The 21,280-nt window shown below is 37.4% G+C and overlaps 1 protein-coding gene across 1 annotated transcript in view; it reads left to right on the forward strand.

The window, feature by feature from the left end:
* Nucleotides 1-20,764, forward strand: part of TRAPPC11 (trafficking protein particle complex 11) — a 23,040-nt gene extending 2,276 nt beyond the window's left edge. The window contains exons 4-28 of the mRNA XM_009995962.1: nt 1,434-1,533; nt 2,275-2,348; nt 2,560-2,656; nt 3,723-3,856; nt 4,181-4,328; nt 5,078-5,171; nt 6,345-6,424; nt 6,519-6,597; nt 6,685-6,739; nt 8,158-8,303; nt 8,499-8,560; nt 8,662-8,794; nt 9,490-9,620; nt 10,125-10,280; nt 10,791-10,978; nt 11,648-11,796; nt 13,093-13,214; nt 13,863-13,982; nt 14,346-14,411; nt 14,514-14,670; nt 16,267-16,375; nt 17,065-17,156; nt 18,061-18,194; nt 18,577-18,744; nt 19,795-20,764. Coding sequence (XP_009994264.1) covers nt 1,434-1,533; nt 2,275-2,348; nt 2,560-2,656; nt 3,723-3,856; nt 4,181-4,328; nt 5,078-5,171; nt 6,345-6,424; nt 6,519-6,597; nt 6,685-6,739; nt 8,158-8,303; nt 8,499-8,560; nt 8,662-8,794; nt 9,490-9,620; nt 10,125-10,280; nt 10,791-10,978; nt 11,648-11,796; nt 13,093-13,214; nt 13,863-13,982; nt 14,346-14,411; nt 14,514-14,670; nt 16,267-16,375; nt 17,065-17,156; nt 18,061-18,194; nt 18,577-18,744; nt 19,795-19,839 — 2,839 coding nt within the window. The 3' untranslated portion in view covers nt 19,840-20,764. The remainder of the gene's footprint in view (nt 1-1,433; nt 1,534-2,274; nt 2,349-2,559; nt 2,657-3,722; nt 3,857-4,180; nt 4,329-5,077; nt 5,172-6,344; nt 6,425-6,518; nt 6,598-6,684; nt 6,740-8,157; nt 8,304-8,498; nt 8,561-8,661; nt 8,795-9,489; nt 9,621-10,124; nt 10,281-10,790; nt 10,979-11,647; nt 11,797-13,092; nt 13,215-13,862; nt 13,983-14,345; nt 14,412-14,513; nt 14,671-16,266; nt 16,376-17,064; nt 17,157-18,060; nt 18,195-18,576; nt 18,745-19,794) is intronic.
* The last annotated feature ends 516 nt before the right edge of the window (nt 20,765-21,280 follow it).

Below are 21,280 nucleotides of genomic sequence, written 5' to 3' on the forward strand. Positions count from 1 at the left end.
TCCCTACAAATGTTTTGTTATGTGTAACTTTGTTTTAACAGGTTTTTGCTTTTTTTCATCCCCACTTTCTGGCTGTATGTGTGTCTCTGTTTATGCTATGTGGCATTTTTCTGGTTGCAAATACTATGTAATTTTTTACATTTCTTGTGCTTTCTGTTTTAATATTTATGGGGAATACAGCTTCAAATAAATTGTAAAGGCCTTTCAAAAACAGAATAGGGGAAGAAGACAGTCTCGTGTAGACCTGCCTCAAGCTAAGGCAAAATAATAGTTTATTCAATTTGTTTTATTTTTTTCCAAATATTATTAGGGAGAAGAAGGGCCATTAGTCTCCAAGAGACTATTTCTTCCTTCTCTCACCCTCATATTTGCATATAAAGTTTTCAGTATAAACCAGTGCTGTTTTATCCATGCTGCTCATAAACAGCTACTAGAATTTATCAAAATAAAGTAACAATTCCTTCTACTTTTTCATATTTTGCTCAGTGCTAAACAGAGAATATTTACTGCATATTAACTAGCATAAGCCTTTGCAAACTGCATATAGTTGCATTTTGGTGTGAGATTTGCAGCTGTCTCCAAGTTTGTGAAGAAAAGGCCATATCATTAGGGATTAATCACTCTGTGATGTGTGGTGAGCAGAATACAAGTTGTGATCCTCTTAGTCGAAGTCTCCAGTGATCCCTTCTTAGCCAAATAACAGAATTGGTACTCCATCCTTTCTCCTGTGTGTATCAGTGCTACTGAATATATTCCTCTCCTTGATTTTACTCCTTATAATATATGATCGTACAGCATATGCTGCTTGGATCCTCCTCAGCCTCGTACTGTTGGTAGTGTTCTGGGCCTCTTTGCCTTTCTCTTCTCCCCTTGTGGCTTGCCACTGGGCTATTTATCTTGCAAACACCAGTTTGACTTTTACCTCTGCAACCCAGATAGCTGTTGATGTGTGGACAGAATAATGAAACCTAGTCTGCACCCTCGTGATTTTACTTACTGCTGTTTTTTCCTACGTGCTCCCTGCCCCACAGTCCAGCAAATAATATCCTGACCTGTTCAGACTTATCCCAAGAGTCTGCAAAATTTGCTTGTTTTGACTGAGGCATCTCTCCAGTTTATGTGGCCTTGTAAAATTCTAACAGCTTAGCCTCAGACTTTCTCGTAAATACTAGAGATTGTTGTATGAGAAATGAATTAAAAAATCTCTTGAACCTACTTGTTCTACTTTTTGTTACCTCGGTGTAAGGCTTTGTGTGAAAAGTTTGTCTGCAAATGCTTGCCTTGTGTGGTAGCTTAAAGAAGAGTTTAGTAATTCCTCAAGCTTCTTTTTGCCAACCTTAATATAAGCATACTTAAAAGTAACTTATTCAAAAGTTCTTCTGACTCTGTATGTGGGAAAAAATTAGTGAAACTTAGGAGCAACTTTGTTGCAGGTTGGAGAATGCTTTTTATGAGCATGCACAAACTTACTATTATACAGAAATACGAAGAGTTAAATCTCATAAGGAATTCTTGAACAAAACCACTCATCAGGTAATGTTACCCTATTTTTTTTAAATACTATGCAAGTTATAGTGCATGTTAAAACATTAAAGTAATGGTTGTTGCTTAAATGTTTTTATCTCCCCTGTTCCCCCCACCATCCCCACTTCCAACTTGAGTTGCCTCCTCTCAGTACAGAAAGTAAATCTGGTTTTGTTTTCTGCAACTTAAGCTTTGATTTTCATTGGTTTTGTTCTTACTTTTATGCATCTTCCTTAGAGGAAGAGCCTGTAGGAAGAGCCACAGCCCAAAAATTAACTTAACTGATTAAAAACAATAATAAATTACATTTTCTATATAGGTTAACCTCTTTGCATGTAGCATCTTAACAGGTTGTGGGAAATGCTCTTAAACTTATCCTTGATTTGGCTTTTGCTTTTCAAATTTTTAAATACCTGCTCAGACACTCAACATTGTGGTGCAGTTGCCAGCTTCCCTCTCTTGGAAGTTGGGATCCAAGTGATAAGCTCCAAATGAACAACTGACACTGTTGGTGTAGAGAATTTGGGAGCATTACGAAGCCTCTCCCCTGTTCCAGGGTGAAAGGCTTGGAATAGATCAAATCCATTGAAAGATCACTGCTGTGTCGTGGTGGCAAAGAGACTGTTAGGAAACAGTTGCACAGTCAGTTTTTTCAAGTCAACTGTTATATTATGTAAGCCTCTGCAATTATCACCTGAATCAGGAATGTTCAGATGTTTGTGAATGATGTGCACTGGTTGTGTTTTTCAGCTTTTATTTGTTAGACATCAGTTCAAAATAGCATTCTTCAGTGAGCTGAAACAGGATACGCAGAATGCCCTCAAGTAAGACTCATATAAATTCTTCCCCCACCCTCTCTACCCAAAATTACTGCTATGCCATAGACTATTTTCCTGAATGCAAGATCATTTAAACATGTATGTATGGGGTGAGTTCTTCACTTGGAAGAACACTGGAAGGCTGTTTTCTGCTGTCTGCAGTCCTGTTCTTAAATTTTATTATCGTGTATGATTTAATTTAAGTATTCTTGCTTAGAAATTACAGAACTGCTTATAATCTTGTGCATGAATTGAGGGCTCATGAAACAAACATGCTGGAAATCAAGACCATGGCAGGATTTATAAACTACAAGGTAATAAGAATCCTTCTAATCTTCTCCAACCTTTACTTAAGAAAAAAAAAAAGTTGATGCATCTTTAATCTGTAAAGGAGTATTGATCTGCATGAGGGTAAGGAGGCTCTGCAGAGATACTTGGATAGATTGGATCATTGGGCTAATGTTAATGGTCTGGGCTTCAACAAGGCCAAGTGCCAGGTCCTGCACTTGGGCCACAACAACCCCAGGCAACACTCCAGGCTTGGGGAAGTGTGGCTGGAAAGTGTCTGGCAGAAAAGGGCCTGGGGATTCTAATTGACAAGCGGCTGAATATGAGCCAGCAGTGTGCCCAGGTGACCAAGAAAGCCAATGGCATCCTGACTTACATTAGAAATAATGTGACCAGCAGAAGCAGAGAGGTGATTGTTCCCCTGTACTCAGCACTGGTGAGGCCACACCTGGAGTATTGTGTCCAGTTTTGGGCACCTCAATTGAAGAGAAATATTGAGGTGCTGGAGCGAGTACAGAGGAGGGCAACAAAGCTGGTGAAGGGCCTAGAGAATAAATCTTAGGAAGAATGCTTGAAGGAGCTGGGAATGTTTAGTTTGAGAAAGAGGAGAGGTTGAAAGGTCATTGTAGAGAGGTTGGTGCTGGTCTTTTCTCACAGTTAATTAGCTACAGAACAAGAGGGTATGGCTTCAAGCTGCAACAGGGGAGGTTTAGACTGGACATAAGGAAAAATTTTTTACAGAAAGAGTGGTTAGACACTGGAATAGGCTGCCCAGGGAGGTGGTTGAGTCACTGTCCCTGGATGTGTTTAAGAGTCGTTTGGATGTGGTGTTGGTGATCTGGTTTAAGGGAGAACTTTGTAGAGCAGGGATGATGGTTGGACTCGGTGATCCCAAGGGTCTTTTCCAACCTGAATGGTTCTATGATTCTATTATGATCCCTCTATTTTCCATGTTATTTGAGCTCTTCAGAAATACGCTAAATTAGTTTAGTGTTTTTGTGGGTGGTGGGTTTTTTTTTGTGTGGTGGTTTTTAGAGCTAATCCTTAGCAGCCTAATATGGTTATTTTTCTTCTTACTTTGCTTTCTTGTAGATCTGTCGCCTGTGTTTTCAGCATAATACTCCACTGGATGCAATTGCTCAATTCAGGAAACATATTGACTTGTGCAAGAAAAAAATAGGAAGTGCAGAACTGGCTTTTGAGCATGCTGCCTGGATGTCTAAACAGTATGTTTTTGCTTAGTAGTGTTTCTGGTTTAGTTCTTCATGTAACCTTATGAAACTCACTGTTTTATTTGTCTATGTAAGTTACAAATTCTGAACTCTTTTATCTAAGAAAGAGATATCTAAGAGAGACTGTAAAAACTGTATGCTGCTATTCTGTTTTGCATTGATTATTGATCATTTTCCTCCTAGAATGAACAATGTATGACACCAGTGCAGTCATAGAACTTAGATGCAACAGTTCAGAGAAGTAACATTTGTCTTAAAACTAACCAGAACTTTTAATCGAAATGTACCTTTCAGTACCTTTCATTTTTATTTTAATAGGTTTCAGGCTTTTGGTGACTTGTTTGATGAAGCAATTAAGCTGGGATTGACAGCAATTCAGACTCAGAATCCAGGTTTCTATTACCAGCAGGCAGCCTACTATGCACAGGAACGGAAACAACTAGCAAGTATGCTTTGTAACCATGATGTAAGTTGGGAGGGGATAAAGTGCTTTGCAAGTAACAAGATAGTAAATTGGCTAATTTACTTAGTCTCAAATGGTAGTGAAATTATCTGTAATGTGTGTAGATTAAATCCAAGGAAAGGATATGTATTTTTCTGATGTGTTTATAAATACTTTTTTAAAAAAGTGTACTTTATACATCTCTGGATACTTGAAAACTTAATGCTTTGTTTTTTCAGTGTATTTCTCTATACATATACTGTATTTGGTGACTTATAGGAAGCAGACAAACGAGCATTTAGTACTAGAGTGAGTGGAGGGGGTGGTTGGTTGATGTTGTTTTGGGTCTTTTTGACACTTGTCTGGCAGAAAGAGTTTAATGGAAACATTGGTCTCTGCAGTTGATGCTAATTATGTGTAGCTACTCTCCAGATTACTTGTCTTGGTTATCTAAAAATGTCTTTTCTCCTGTTGGTGCTTTTTGTTTGTTGTTCTTGGATTATCTTGTTAGGAACCAGTTTTTAAAAAGATGACCCAGATACTCTTTATCAGTATTTGAGACAATGAAGTAGGATGTCAGACTGAGTTAATGAGAAGTATGGAAACGTTTTGTTTTCCTGAAGTACTATTTTTATAAAGGTGGCTGGAAGGGTTATATGTTTTAAAGCAAATTTCTTCTTTTATGTGCATGTTTATTGGAGCATCAGAACACATGTAGTGCTTTAAAATGAAACGTGAACCCTTTTTTATTAGTGTATTTGCTGAATTTACAGTCCTCTGTGATGTATCCCAATCCGGATCCCCTGGAAACACAAACTGGAGTGCTTGACTTCTATGGGCAAAGACCATGGCGGCAGGGAATATTAAGTATGTTTCTGTGTCTTGTACCTGTGGAGTTCAGACAAACTTCTTGATCCTACCAGCTGTCTTAGTGTGCCTAAGTATGTAATCTCTTTTTCATGGAGCCAGATGTAGGGCTGGGACCTCACTCTCCTGTTAATTGGCAGTACAACTTGAACTGGTGTCAACTGGAAGTTCAGGAAGTGTGTTTGATCTCTGTAACAACTAGAAAAAAGAGCCTCAGGTTTATGCAGGATCAGGTCTGCTGAAGAAGCTTCTTCAGCAGAGAGCCCTTCTGCTCCTTTGTTTCTATTGCTGCCTATGCTACCTGTAGTCAGTGTGCTGCGGAAATGCCTTTTTTTTTTTTTTTCTCCTGGAAAAGCTTTTTGAATTTCAAAATGGATTCAAAGAATGCATTAACTAGATTTCAGTATAAGAAAGGAATTTGTGGTTTTCCTATTAAGTAGGATGTTTTCTCAGAAATTCAGACTTTGAATGTATAGCTTTGAGCTATGTATCAATACACATGCAGTTCTGAGATCTTTGTTGTTGACTGTGGTTTTACTTCCTTTTTTTCCCCCTCTCCATTTGGTTTCCTTTGCTTTATTCTCTGCATATCCTTTGGGCTTTGCCACTTTACCAGTACCCTCTTTAAAGGCTTTAGTTCATTTACTGTAAATACAGTACTGTATAATCCCTTCAAGTGTTACTATTTGGCAGTAGATCCTGTTTTCAGTGTTAAGCAGTATAAGATGGAGAGAAACTTTATCTGTTAATATACTCAGGCTTTTTTGTTCTCGCAAGGGTTGAGAGTCTCTTAAAGCCCTGTACAGTTCTTCATGTGTTGGTATGCTCTGCTGCTAGAGAAACATAATCTTAAGTCCTTACTTGAGATCATATAGGAAAAGGACTACAGATTTGTCTTAACATATGTCTAAAGAATAGCTCATCTTACTGTAGTTTGCTATTTTTGGGTAGCTTCAGAGAACTTCCTTTAAGCAAAAGGCAAGATACTAGTTCCACAAGTTCCCTTCTAGAACACAGAGCATCATTGGATTCTTAAAGTGACAAGCCTGTTTCCTAGGCAAAAGAATGTTTGAGTTGAATGGAGCTTGCACTGCATATAGCTCATAACATAAATAGTTCCCTTTGGGTCTGGACAAAATTCCAGTTTCATGGATTTTTCGTTGTCTTATGCAGGCTTTGATCTTTCTGATCCTGAAAAGGAGAAGATGGGGATTTTATCCCTGCAGTTGAAAGAGAAAAATGTCCTTCACTCAGTAAGTTTTACTGTACAAAAAAACCAAAAATGTTTTTTAAGATTATCCTAATATCTGGACGTATAATGATAACAGTATTGGTTTTATCTGTTAGGAGCTAATAATCACTTTGCTGAGTAATGCTGTTGCACAGTTCAAGAAATACAAATGTCCAAGAATGAAAAGCCATTTGAGTGAGTACAGATAATCGGATGTGTTTTTTTAATTAATTTTGTAGACTTTTGATATTGATCTGATAGTTTTTCCATTTGTTTTATCAGTGGTTCAAATGGGTGAAGAATATTACTATGCTACGGATTATGCCAAAGCTTTGAAGTAAGTGCAGTCTATGATTGCTTCTTTCACATGCTTTTCTTCTCAGTAAGACACAATGTCTTATTGCTATGGAATAATACTGGAAGCTCATCTGAGATGTTCCCAGCACCTGGATTTGATTGAAGCACAAGCTTTGGAGTCTATAAACTCCACTTATATCAAAGAAAGTGAAACAGATATGTTGAGTCAAAAAAAAATGCTGAAAGCTGTGCAGGGATTTGCCTTATTAGACAGGCACTATTTCTAGCTCACTGATTGAGTGTTGTGTCTCTCCCAAAAGTGATTTCTGAAACTTGTCTGCTACTGCAGTGAGAATAAAGTTACATTTAATGTTTTTGTAGTTACAAAATTAATATTAAAAAAATATAGTTGAATTTTTGTCTATATACCAGGGACTTAGGAAAAGGAATTTTTTTTATTGGTGCAATTTTCTGCTGTTAATTACTACAGAGGTAGAAAAGCTTAGTGCTGAGGTGCAGCTGCCATCTTTTCTGAAGGATGTGTCTTATGCCTAGTTTTTTATCTTTGTAGTTTTAAGGGAAAACAGAGTCCAGGTCATGTTGCATAGGAGTCCCACAATGTTTTCATTAATTAGGTTTCAAAGATCATGCACTGTAAAGGGAGTATGTTTAAGGTAGGAGAGATGTGTTTACTGTAGTTACTAGCTGACCAGAAGCTACACAGAGAAGAAGACAAGCTAAGATAAGCAGATGAATTTGTATCAAACCTACTATTTTACAAACGAGTGTTTCTTATTTATGTTCACGTAGATTTTTCTGACATAGGCAGAAACTATTGTCTTGAACAGTTCAACAGAGTTCATAAAAAATTCTCTTGCCCACTTTGCTAGCAATAGCAAACAGTGCTCATCATTAAAACCATATTAACATCTGCAGTTTTGCCTGATAAATATTGATGCACGTGGTGTTTGTAGATCTCTGAAACCCTTGAAAGGAGCGTGGGATAGGAGGGAAAAGAAACATCTCTGCTTAAGGGACATTAAAATTCTTCAGTTTGGAGGGAGACTTTCTTGTGGGGTGTTGGTTTATTTTTCTTAAAACTTACCACATACTCAATAGCAGAGTATATTTTTAATGCAACACTGAACTAAGACTCTTCTGTCCAGTTGCTATTTTGCTAGGTCTTTATGTGAAGACAGATTAATTTTCTTGTTGTTCCTCTGTCAAAATTGTTCTAGCCTGAAACAGAAAATTAATGGAATGAATGTGTTTCTTTACAATATTTTCACATTGTTTTCAACAAGTCCTTGCCAATATATGAACAGTAGACTTGACATTGAGCTAGCATTTGCATTAGTGAAGATGAATTTTGTATTAATGATCATGCCATATAAATGCAGCTTCTAAAAGATATTGGTGTGTGTAACTTGGTTTTCTCTCTATTTTACTGTGTTACAGGCTCCTGGATTATGTCATGTGTGAATATCGCAGCGAAGGGTGGTGGACTCTTCTCACTTCCATATTGACAACAGCTCTCAAATGTTCCTATCTGATGGCCCAGCTGAAAGACTATATAACGTACTCTTCAGAGCTCCTGGGCAGAGGTATTCTTTTTAAAAAATACACTGAGACCATACAGAAGAATGGAAGTACGTGTATTTGGAAGTCTGGCAAGTCACTGGCAGGCACAGTGCTTACAGTGCTTCAAATGGTTTGACTACAAAATAATGGCTTTCTTTACAAAAAGAAAGAAGATTTGCTTCTGTCTGCTAATCTTTGGGTTTTGTTCTGCTTGCTAGCATCCACTCTTAAAGAAGATCAGAAATCTCGAATAGAAAAAAATCTGATAAAAGTTCTAATGGTAAGTGGCAAAACTCTTATTACCCTTTTAAATTGTCTTAAGAGCAGTCAGGGTTTGACAAACATATTTTATTGTTATTTGTAATCTTCTGTTTGATACAGAATGAAAGCCCTGATCCTGAACCTGATTGTGACACTGCTGCTGTGAAAGCATCGCAAAAGCTGTGGGCTGACCGTGTTTCCTTGGCAGGCAGTAATGTTTTTACAATAGAAGTCCAAGATTTTATACCATTCGGTGAGTAAGAAAGTGAATTTACACCACTTTATAAATTTTGATGTAGTTATCTCTTGAAAATAACTAGGAAAAAATATTAAGTGTATATTAATGCCAGCAACACTGAAACTCTTGTTTCAGCACTGCTGTGTTCTTAATCTAAATCAATAAGGTAAGAAATGAGGAGAGAAGCTAGTCTTCTCTTCTGTCTGATAAGGATTACTAAAGAAGAAACCTTTTGAGTACTGTATCTGAGGGGAGTGAAAAAGTACCCTCTGAACTTCCAGCTGAGGATACCCACATATTTAAATTTAAAGTAAACCCTTGTGCTTTGAAATGCTGCCACTCTGGTGTGCTTTGAAGTAGGATTCTGAGGAGAGAGGGCAGAATCTGTGACAAGTAGTACTCCCCATAGAAAGGGGGCATGAGTGAACATCACCCCCAGAAGAGGTAATATCTAAGTGTACAAGTTGTTTTTTTTTCCATGCTGGGTGTCTGCCTCTCCTCTGCAGAGGTTTTGGCCAAGCGGCTTTCCGTGACAGTGTTAGCAGCAGAATTTGTCCCACTTACATATAAACCGGAGTTTTAAGGGGATACACAGAACAATCCTTACCACAATTATTTCAAAAGTGTGCTTCTGTAATATAATGTTGCAAGTTTGTATTTTAACACCTATTGCTTCCTGTTGGTTTATTTTCTTTTTTTCTTCATTCTAGTGCAGTGCAAAGCAAAATTTCTTGCTCCTAGTTTTCATGTTGATGTTCCTGTGCAATTTGATGTATACCTGAGAGCTGATTGTCCTCATCCTATCAGGTTTTCTAAACTCTGCATCAGTTTCAATAATCAGGTAACTATGTTCCATCTCTGACCTAGTGATAGACTCTTATTACAATAATGGAATAATATCTATTATTGTTCCTAAACATAAAAATCAAGTTATTTTCCAAAAATTATTTTAATACTTAAATCGGTAAGGTGTTTCTTCTCTTTGTATGATCTAGCACTTTTGACAAGTACATTGACAGTGTGATAAAACTCCCAAATGCAGTTTGATTAGTTTGTTTATCATATTTGTTTTTTTATGAAGCTCTCTAAAGTTTCAGAAGGATCATTTTAATGCCCAATTTTTTTCAATGTTCTTTCATGAAGTTACGTTAAGTAATTTAATGGGTATCTTGTGTTCATTGTGTTATAATTACTTGTTAAGTCTAACAACAGTAGTGTGAAAAAGTAGCAAGAACCCATATAGCATATTCAGCAACACAGAACCTTAACACTTGGTATACCACTCTTACTGTCTAAGATGTCTTAGGTCTGGATTTATCAACTTCCCCTCCCATGTCCACTGTAGGATTACAACCAATACTGTGTGGTGGAAGAAGCCTATCAAAAAAGTGATATTCTTGAACAGTCATCACAGGGAACAATGTGCTTAGTCCCTGGCAAAACGAGAAAGTTCACTTTCAAATTTGTTGCAAAAACTGAAGACGTGGGAAAGAAGATAGAGGTTTGTCAATTTGCTTTACACCTTTTCTTACTGACGTTTACAAAGAACTCAAAGCTGCAAAACTGAATCCTAACCTGGCACCAGTTGCTGGTGTCACTGCAGTTCCAAATGTTTGAATTCCTGAATCTAAGTACCAAAAATGAGAGTAAAATTTTATTTGTGATGACAAAGTAAAAAATTATTGTGAAAAATTAAGTATTGCTTCCAATTTGCTTGTTTGTTTTTTAAATACCTGCAATACGTTAAAAAAACAAAGTGGGGTGGTATGGCTGGTGTAGCACTATGGGAGGGCAGGAAACTACAAATTACTACACTGCACACACATGAGCATGGATGCTTTTCCCACCACTGTTTTATTAAGTGAAGTCTTGGAGTGGTGAGGTGTCTTCAGTCTGCTAAGCTGCCAGAATACGGGCACAATAAAGAGGTGTATGTTGGGAAAACTATATTCTTGGAGCAGGCAATCTGAAAACAAAGTTGTCGATATGTGTTTAAATCTGTGTCTGTCAGATCACCTCTGTGGATCTGATCCTGGGAAGTGAATCTGGCCGATGTGTGATTCTGAACTGGCGTGGAGGAGGTGGAGATGCTGCTTCATCCCAAGAAGCGCTGCAGGCAGCACGTTCCTTCAGGCGAAGACCTAAGCTTCCAGACAATGAAGTGCACTGGGACAGTTTGGCTATTCAGGCAAGCACTATGTGAGTAAAAACTTGTAAATAGATGAAGTCTGTCATTGTGAGTTTCCTGCAAAGTCCTGATCACTCTATCTAAAAGAAGATAAGCAATTTGTTAGGACTTTGTTAATATGAGCTTTTTAATGTGTCTTTGTGTAAATGGGGATAAGTACTTTCTTAAAGATTTAGGTCTTTTGAAGCTCTAGTTATCTAGAAGTACAGAAGAAACTTGCACTGATCTCTGAGCATACCAAGTATGCTTTAGTTCTCCTTTTCACAGACTTTTCCCAAACTAGGAGGTGTTACTTTTCTCTTACAAAAGCCATCACACAAGCAAAGAATCCCTAAGAAACTGTACTGGAAAATAATTACTAGGCTAATACTACATTATAATTAATAGGCTAACACTTATTTAGGTATTCAAAAGACATAAATCTGATTGCTGTTGGTGGGAGTGCTTTTTTTTTTTTATTTTCCTGGTGAAGCAGCTGAACCATTAATGCTTATTACTGGGGTTCCAAACTGTTTTTATAGTTATTCACATCATGTTTCTTTTTGGGAGTCTCTCATCTCCTTGTTGAATAGGCCACCAGTTGTCAGAAGTCTCTTAAGCAACAGGCTGTTTTAACCTGATTAAGGCTTAAAGACTTGTTATTTAAGAAACATACAGTAACTGTGTCTTTTCTCTTAAAGGGTTATTTCTAGAGTGCCAAACATTTCTGTTCAACTCCGTCACGAACCTCCTGCCCTGACTAATGAAATGTATTGTTTGATTGTGACAGTCCAGTCACATGAGGAGACAGTGGCCAAAGATGTTAAGCTTACAGCAGGTTTAAAGCCAGGTATTTGGGGTTATTTTCTTTTAATCCAACAGTCTCCTAATCGACTCCTTGTTCTTAATAGAGTGCAGAGAAATATAGTAAATGACCCTATTGCAGTAATTAAGAGTCAAAACAATGTGAAAGTTGGGAATTATTAGACCCTAGTAGTAAGAACAAGAGCTAACAGGCTTACTCAGCTATGGTTATATTAACCACTGCTTGTCAGTGGTGTTTATGTGGGTATTTTCAAAAGATAAATCTTTACGAGTTTGAAAGAAAATATGGAAGACTTTGTATTCCTTCCTAACTTTTTATTTAACTGGCTCATAATTTTTGTTTTCCCCAAGAGACAGATTTTTTTTATTTTTTTTTTTTGTGGAGATGACAGCAGTAAACTATGCTAGATAAATGTTTTCTAAGTATAGACTTTGTGGGTGTTCTCCTACATCCACCCCTGCTGTTTTTTTCCCCACCGTGGACAATGTGATTTGATTTTTAAACCACTTGAAATTTGGGGAGCAGTGGAGAACTGAGACAGTACTCCTTCAAATGAGAAGGAAACAATGCAGATATTCTATATTTCAGTCCTAGTTAGTTGTATGTGGTTATTGCTGACAGTTTTCAGTATGTGGAGTCCAAATGTTATATTCAGTGTGCCTATTTATAGCAGTTATCCTAAAAGGCAAAGATAGTTTAAGCCACTAGTATATGCAATACAATATGTGCTGTGTACTCTACAGTAACACCGCATTCCCTGTGTAGTTGTGTGGTTCATTGAAGTCTGGAGTGTTCTTTAAACTTACTTGGATGTTTGAGCTTGGCTCCTAAAGCAGTGTTTAATTATCGGCCTTGATTTCCCCTGCCGAAGTCTTGACTTTTTGCACATGACGTGCAAGGTCAGTGATGCTTCCTGATGACATTAAAAGAGCAATTGAAATTTGACATTTCATGTATAGGGAAGGTGATATATTTTCCACAGTTGCAACTCTTTGGCACTATGTGTTTTGCTTGGAAAGTTATTCCACATAATTGCAGCGATGCCATTATTCTAGTCAACCTCTGACTGAAGAATAGTGTCACTTAACATCTATACATTTTTTCCTTACATATCTTCAACACAGGTGTGGAAGAAAAACTTCCAGACTTAGTGTTGTCAAACCTGTCCTCTCCTGGTACTTCAAAAGCTTCCCTCAACCAAATGAACAATATTAATTCCTCATGTATTTTTGACATTCAGATCTTATTATTTTTAGTGATTGCTTTCATGTCTCAGTGATGTACACCTGTGTGGAAATGAAGACTGTTTTTTAATCTTAGGACAAGATGCCAACCTGACTCAGAAAACTCAGGTGACTCTTCATGGAACAGATGCATGTGATGACTCCTTTCCTGCACTAATTCCTGATATTCCTGTAGGAGACTTGCAACCAGGGGAAAAGGTGAAGGCTTAAAACGTTCTTTCTTTATCACACTGAAGAAAATGGAGATGAACTAATAAACGACTCTTGTAGAAGGACCTATGTTTATTTTCAGATGCCTGAACTGATAAACTTATTGTTTGCTTTTAGTTTAATATTTATTTAGCTAGATCCCCTTTTGGACTAAATTTGGGAATAAAATATATTCTGGGATTGATGATACAGCTGGGAGGTGACATTAGCCTCCTTATTTTATTTCTTAACTGCTAGTTAAATACACTGACTAATGGACAGTAGAAAAGAATAGTCTGCAGGAGTGATTCAGCATGATAGAGAATCAAATATGCAGATGTTGCACCAACCTGAAATTGTGACTAGTAAATTAGAAGTTAGGTACATTATTATATTTACACAGTAATGTTTCTTTTCTTGTAGTGTTAAGTAACAGATGAACATCAGTAGCAAAGAACTGGAGTTGTTCTGCTCTGATTAAAATCATTCACTGCATGATTAAGGTCATGCATGGTATGATACAATGGTTAAAATAATACTCATTTTACCATTGACCTCTTGGACTAAGTAAGATGATTAGGAAGTCTAGAACAGCTCTAGGCCTCATTAATGTAATCTAGGTGTAGCTTGACTCATACCGCCTCCTTTATTTTGCAGCTGGAAAAACCAATATACATTCGTTGTGGAACAGTCGGCGCAAGAATGTTTCTGGTTTATGTTTCTTACTTAATCAACGCTGTTGTTGAGGGGAAAGAAATCATCTGCAAGTGTCACCGGGTAGGGTGTAAAACTGCACCAACTGCTGGAGATACATTCATGAAATGCAAAAATTATTCTCAATCTCAAGGCTGTAATTCCACATCTCTTAGCAACCTTTCTAGTAGGTAGAAAAAAGGCAAAATCAGCAGTATGGTGCCCCCAATTTAGGGTGAGCGGTTTAATTTTTCTGGTTTGTAAGTAGAATCAGAAAAAATGTTTTATGTATTTATTCTTAAGTATTTTAAAGAGTCATTCTGCCCTGGGGCGGAGTTGTTTAAATTGACTTTAGATTAGTAACCTTTGACATCATTAGCCAGGTACGAAATGGAATATAACATTTTTCCCCCCCTCTTCTTCCCACCCCTTTGGTTACCCATACAGGATGAAACTGTAACCATAGAAACAGTATTTCCTTTTGATGTTGCTGTCAAATTTGTTTCCACAAAGGTACGTGTTTGAAAAACTGTTGATATTTTGGAATCATGCCACTTTCAAATAGTTGCACCCTGTTGAGTTAGAAATAGCCAGATTTCTTGTCTATCTTGACAGCTGGAGCACTTGGACAGAGTATTTGCTGATATACCATTTTTACTGATGACGGATATCCTGAGTGCCTCTCCTTGGCCTCTCACTATTGTAACCAGCCAGCTGCAGCTGTCAAATTCCATGACCCCAGTAGATCAACTGGAATCTTATGTGGAGAATGGTAAGTTTTCTTAGTTTATGCTATCAGGACAGTACTTTTTGTGTAAGTTGGGCATAAGAGAGGGGGACACTTGTTTATCAAACTCCAAGTAGAAGGAAGCTCTTAATACTACAGTTTCTTACCAGAGCATAACTTCGACAGCAGTACGCTTCAAAATGTAATTCTACTGCACCTGATCACATCTTGAACAACAGATGGTAAGCAAAATTCTAAATGGGCATAAGAGAGAGCACCTGAAAGTACTTCTGATCGGTAAATTCTTAGGTATCTGTACAAAATCATACTCAATATTTCCAGTGTTTATGGACTATGTATACTTTCTGGAATGCAAACACCTTACAATGTGATAGAGGCAGCCTCCAAAAACTAAAGTGATCCATGTCCATTATTTCAGTCATGAAACTGAAAAATACAAAGCTAAACAGGGTAGGCTATAAAGAACAGCTGGCAGTATGCATCTTTTTATATATACTAACATAATTTAATAGCTTGAATTTTTTTTTACATTTAATTAACATCTTGCAGATCTCAATCTTTAGTTCAGTGTGTTAGCTTTGAAGTCAAACAAATAGCGTAGTTAGCAAAAGAACTGATCCAAAATCTTCTAACAAAACATTGTCTTTGCGTTTGCTGTGTCACAGGTGTGACAACATGTACTTTCTCAAAACTTGGAATAAAATGAGATAGTCTGGCTGCTGCCTGATTGTGCCATCCACCCACATTATCAAGGACCTTCAAGACCCTAGTTCCTCTGTAGATTCAAGGGTTACCTGGCAAAAATCAATTATTTCCCAAGCCCTTTAGTTTTCAAACTGAGGTTTCATGTTTAGCTTTGGCACTTTGTGCTTCATGGCTTGATGATCCTGAAAAGCTAACTGCCAGAAGGTGTGACCCTTTCAGGCACCAGCTATTCAACTGTCCACCTTTTTGCTGAATTTCTCTCTTTTCCTTGTAAGACTTGATAAAGATTATTTTGAATGACTAAATCACCTATTTTCTTAGCACTTTTCAGGTGGGAGAAAAAGAAAAGTGTGAACACAAAGCCATAATTCTTTTTTTTGTTTCCTCTTTTCCCCATCTCATCCATTTGGGTGTGAGAGGAGAAATGCCTGTGTTCATTTTCATTTTAAAACACAAGGAGTGTCTTATGGTGATGTCTTGGAATTAGCTGTGGGAGAATTGTAGAATTTGAATTGTCATTATTATGCCTTTTTTGTGCATAAACTCTAAACTTGCAATTGCTTGTTCTGTGTTTACACAAGATCTCATTATGCCATTCAGAAAGGAAACTGTCATATATTTATATATGTCACCCTTTTATATATTGGGATACTTCACAAGCTTTACTGAATTGGTCTAATGGGAGGTGTCCTTGCCCATGACAGGGACTTCAGAACTAGGTGATCTTTAAGGTCCATTCCAATGCAAACCATTCTGTGATGCTCTAAAATTATGTATTGTGTAGGCATAGTTTGCAAAGCACTTCAGAGGCCTTTCTGGCTGAACGCTTGTGTTTGTGTTGTAATTGGATTTTTAGACTTGGTGGCTTCTGCAGGAATGATTATGCTTTGATTTTAAACAAAATCTTGCTGATAGTTGTTTTACAGACAGGTGAGAGTGCCAGCGAGTGCTTTTGCCTTCGATGCCCTCCAGTTACTAATGCCAGTGGAGTGGCAACTGGATGTTATATCATTTCCTGGAAGAGGTAAGTGTATATTGGCCTGGATGGGTAGAAGAAATAAATGGGTTTGTTTTCAGGGATGATGGGCATTTTTTGGCTTTTTTTTTCTTTGGATCTTCCTATAGCAAGCACTAGCTAGACTTTGGACCTTACTAATTACTACTGAGCTTGTTAAACTTTTAAATAAACGCATATCTCACTTAAGAGATAAATATTACATTACTATGGCTTTAACATTCTATGAAGCTTTCTTCTTTGTAAGATCTTAGGTCAATTGCAAAGCTCTTTCATTGCCTTCCATTCCCCATTTTCTCCAGCCATGAAATATTTTACTTGAGAAGCTAAGTCAAATGAATAGTTTTGCAGCATTAGAAACAAACAAACTATTTAATGGGAAAACTAACTCCCAGACTGTGGGTTTATGTATTCACTGAGTTTTCAGAAGACAAATGTTGATGTATGTCTGCCTTCGTTTGCTTTTTAGTTTTACTGCTGTTTAGTTTTTTTACTTTTGCTATGTTATCTACATGCTGTGGCACTACTTTTGCTCACTTCAAACAATCCAATCAAAAGATTTGGGTTTTTTCTTTCCATCACTGAAATTACTATGAATTTGGTTTAGTCCCATATAAGTGATGTTCTTTTGGTGTACTTACTTGATGATTTATGTTGTGTAACTTTCAACATGGTCTGTATTTGACTTTTTCCTGCAGAAGTTCACCTGTGGAAAGTGTACCTGTTGTTAGTACAGTCATCACTCTACCACATGTGATTGTAGAGAGCATTCCCCTCCATGTTAATGCAGGTAATATTAATTTGGCAATACATATGTCCCAATTAGTCTTTTTAGGACTGCCAAAGTGTTACAGCATCCACAGCTTGCATTTACTATTGTGAAAGACAGAAAACTGGAATTTGATATTATGGAGATGGTGGAAAAAACCCCTGTATCATCACTTACACTGCCTCAAGCCTTGCCCCTCTCTCCGCTCTTCAATTGAAGGGAAAAGCTGGAGGGTAGATAGATTAATGTGTTCTTAAAAGCTGTTGACCTGTATTAATATGACAGCACGGAGGCCAGAGTTACCTCTGCTGATGCTGCCTTCTCAGTAGGTTTCTCTAGATGCCTATGGCAATCATTGTTCCACCCACCCACACCCTGGCTGCATCCCAGGAAAAAAACAGCCTGGAGAACTGGAGCCGCTTGTGGGCAGGTGAACTATTTCTCTTCCGGCACTTCACCTGCACAGAAGCAGAAGGGGAGTAGAGAGCTCACTGAACAAGCAGAATGCCTTTGCATTCCTCAGTTTGGTTTAATTTGTACTGAGATTCTTTCATCATCCTTTCCTGTTATATTTTGAAGAAGCTTCCTGACAGCATCTGGTTAGGTTTTGGTAAGCTGAAAATACCCAGCAGCAACCAAAGTGACTTCCTAGTTAGTCTTCCTGGACTGTGTTAGTAGTTGAAGGTTTTGTAACTAGATGTTAAGAAGTGTTTTTGAAAAGTTGTAATGAAGTTGTTTTCTGTTCTTTAATTTTTTAATTTTTTTTTTCCTTAAAGTCTTGCCAGAAATACTCTAGGTGCTTAGTTACTGTATTTTTTTCATTATTTTTTTTCCTTAAAACTTTTCATGGCTTGTTGTGATAGGTTGTATCTATGGAACATCAACATGTATTTTGTATTTGAGATTACTTTCTTTCTTTCCCAAGATCTGCCATCATTTGGTCGAGTCCGAGAATCCCTACCTGTCAGGTATCACCTGCAAAATAAGACCAACTTAGTCCAGGATGTAGAGGTGTCTGTGGAACCCAGTGATGCCTTCATGTTCTCTGGCCTTAAACAGGTACAAAATTGTCACATCTACTAATCATGCTGACTTACCTGGTAGTGAAGAATATGTTGATTTGGGGCATGCTGACGTGCAGAGGTCAAACTCGCTGTTTTCTAGATGTTTAAAGTATGATCAGTTCTGTCTGAAAGAACATGTGGGTTGAAGACTCCATTTAAAATGGCTAATTGCAAGCCTGACCAGGAGCCATTTGTCATATTTATGGGTAATACGGTGCTTCAGTATAGAAGTAATAGTTTAACTGTTATAGGAAAGTAGTTACATTCTTTCTAACTTCAGCATACAGTAAACACTGTATAAAACAGAAAGCAAACAGAGGAGTGCTTTTGGTCACAGAACTTCCCTATATTTGGCATTTTTCTTTTATTTTTTTAAGATCCGATTAAGAATCCTTCCTGGCACACAGCAGGAAATGTTATATAACTTCTATCCTCTGATGGCTGGATATCAGCAGTTACCATCTCTTCATGTTAACTTGCTGCGATTCCCAAACTTCACTAATCAGCTGCTCAGACGATTCATACCAACGCACATTTTTGTAAAGGTGAGATGGAGAGGAGTGCCTTGTGTTTAAAAGTTCCCTGTGGGGCTGCTTAGTTTTTGAGGACTACCACCCTAGCTCTGTTCAAAGCTGAGTGTTTTGAAGCAGACTAACATGACCAGCTTGTAACTGAGTTATTTGCTTTGAAAAGTCTTGGGTTATGCATTGGTATCATCAACCAAAATCTTGAGGAAATCTGTTTACGTGCAACAGGTTTTTGGTTACAATTAGATGAACCAGCTGTATCTGTCCTTGTTATTCCATGTCTTAGTCTGTAAAATTAGTTGCTAAGTTGTCTGCATTTTTAGTACAATGGACTGAGCTAGACATAATGAAATACTTCAATACCATAATTTGTAGCACTCCTAAAAAAAGTGTTTGAACAACCCATATGACTAGGTTCAGAAATTGTAGCATCCTACACATCCCTAAATAACTTCTAAAAACACATCCTCTCAATGAATCACTCAGTAAGTGGTAAAACTGAATCATGTTATAAAAAAAAAGAAATCACAGGTTTTTCTTGACTTCAATAATAATTTAAATGCAGTAGCCCAAAACAGTACTTTCTCATGCCACCACTGCTGTCTCCAGAAAATTGTAGTCACTTTTTAGGCAGGCTCTTAGCAAGCAAGGAGCCTGAAGAGTTAATGTATATGAATCGAGATGGACTTCCTCAGACATCAGTAATCCTGTTTCTAAGAAACAGGCCTGGCATTCTTTCAGTTTTTTTTAGCCAAAAAAGACAGGCAGAACTTCATGCACACTGTCAGTCGGTGGCTCTGTCCAAATGTTGCGGAGATACTCTTGGCATTTACCAGGGCGGGAAAGGAGCTGAGGCCTCTACTCACTGGCCCAAACTGGAGTTTCAGTTGGTTGACTTCAGTGTTTGTGCTGCTACTGGAAACCATTATAAGTAAGGATAGGCTTGATGCTCTGCTTGTGTACCAGAGCTATGGTGATTAACACAATGTATTGCAAAGTGAGTTTTGTAACAGCCTTAGTCTTTTGCCCTTTTGATTTTTTTAATTCTCTATCTTTATTTTCTTAAAGCCTCAGGGTCGTCAAGCAGATGACAACTCGATTGCAGCTGCATAGCTTTGAGAGCTGTACCTCTGCACTTTCAGAAAATGGGATGTTGCACAGAAGATATATAAAGCTTGCTTTGGGAACATGGTTTTGATCAAACCATAAGGATTAAATGTTATTTTTAAATTACAACTCTTAGAGGAACTGATGTTTAAAAAACCCTTAGTCTTTCATAGACTTTCTTTAAGGAATAAACACAGGGCAAATTTGGTGCTTTGTTTAACAGGAACATTGTTTTGAAGTGAACTTTGAATGTCAAACTCTTAAAAGTATTACTAAGGCATATTAAGTGTCTTGAGTACATAAGTGAAGAAATGCTAATTCATTTGACCAAAACCAAGACATTTTCATTAACAATAAGTTGAAGTGCAAAGTTTGTACTTACTGAGATCTACAACATTGAAAATTATGATCTTTTATGGAAGTTTGTGCTGTGCCACTTGTGTTGGGGGCAGAACAGGGTCTGTGGCAGCACAAGCTGCAAATGGTTTAATTGTACTGTTGGAATAGAGCAGCTTATACTTCTTTAAAAACATAAATCTAAAATCCACTATTTGTCCTGGGGAGGCTATACAACCAAATTTGAATTCAGCCACAGCTAGGCTAATGAACAGAGAGATTCATTTGTAGCAGCCGTACTCTCCAGCCTGAAGCTGATATGGTTATGGATTGTTTTTACATACACAGCTTCCAGATTAAAGATATGTCTTGGTAGTATGCTGCGTGAATTTAAAAAATGGACATCCTACTGTTGTACAGCTCCAGATGAACTGGTGTTTAAAATACAGTAAATCATGTATATATAAAAAAATGCATTATGAAAACTTCAGTTGTTTAACTTTCTAAATAATTACCTTTTGATTGCTTGGGAATGACCTTATTTATTGTCAAAGTGGAGTTCTAATAAACAGCTTGTAACAGTGGACTTCTGAAACTGTCCTTAATTGCATTGTTTTAACAGCTGTTGTTTCATAACTCTGATCTGTCTTGTGGGCTGATACATTCGTTTATGGCACTGAAGTCCAAAATAACAGCTGTAATAGCTGGAAAAAAACATTAGTAAACATTCTTTATCAGTGAAAGGACTGTAGGCTAATTAGAAGTCCTGAAAAAAGTGTGGGCATATACAGCTTTTCCATGAAGTGCAGAAGGAGTTACAATTTCTCTCAGTGTATAGAGGAGGAAAAAGAAGATCACTGACAAACCATGCTGGGAAGAACAAATTAAACCTTCTTTATTCTTTGCTTAGATATCATGAACTAAGTGGCAGTCATAGAATAGGTATCTTATCTCTTTATTGAAGAGTGGAAAATGTATTTCATTTCCAGGTATTTTTTCCTTGTAAGTAGCCACTCAGATTGCAGCAATTCTGGCACCTCCAGAACCAGTGTCTTGGGAGACATGTCCATGCAAGTGGTGTGTTTGGTGTAGAACTGGAGTGTCTTCTGCC

This window comes from Chaetura pelagica, unplaced genomic scaffold, assembly GCF_000747805.2.
Source record: "Chaetura pelagica isolate M959 unplaced genomic scaffold, ChaPel_1.0 scaffold142, whole genome shotgun sequence".
Classification (NCBI taxonomy): Eukaryota; Metazoa; Chordata; class Aves; order Apodiformes; family Apodidae; genus Chaetura; species Chaetura pelagica.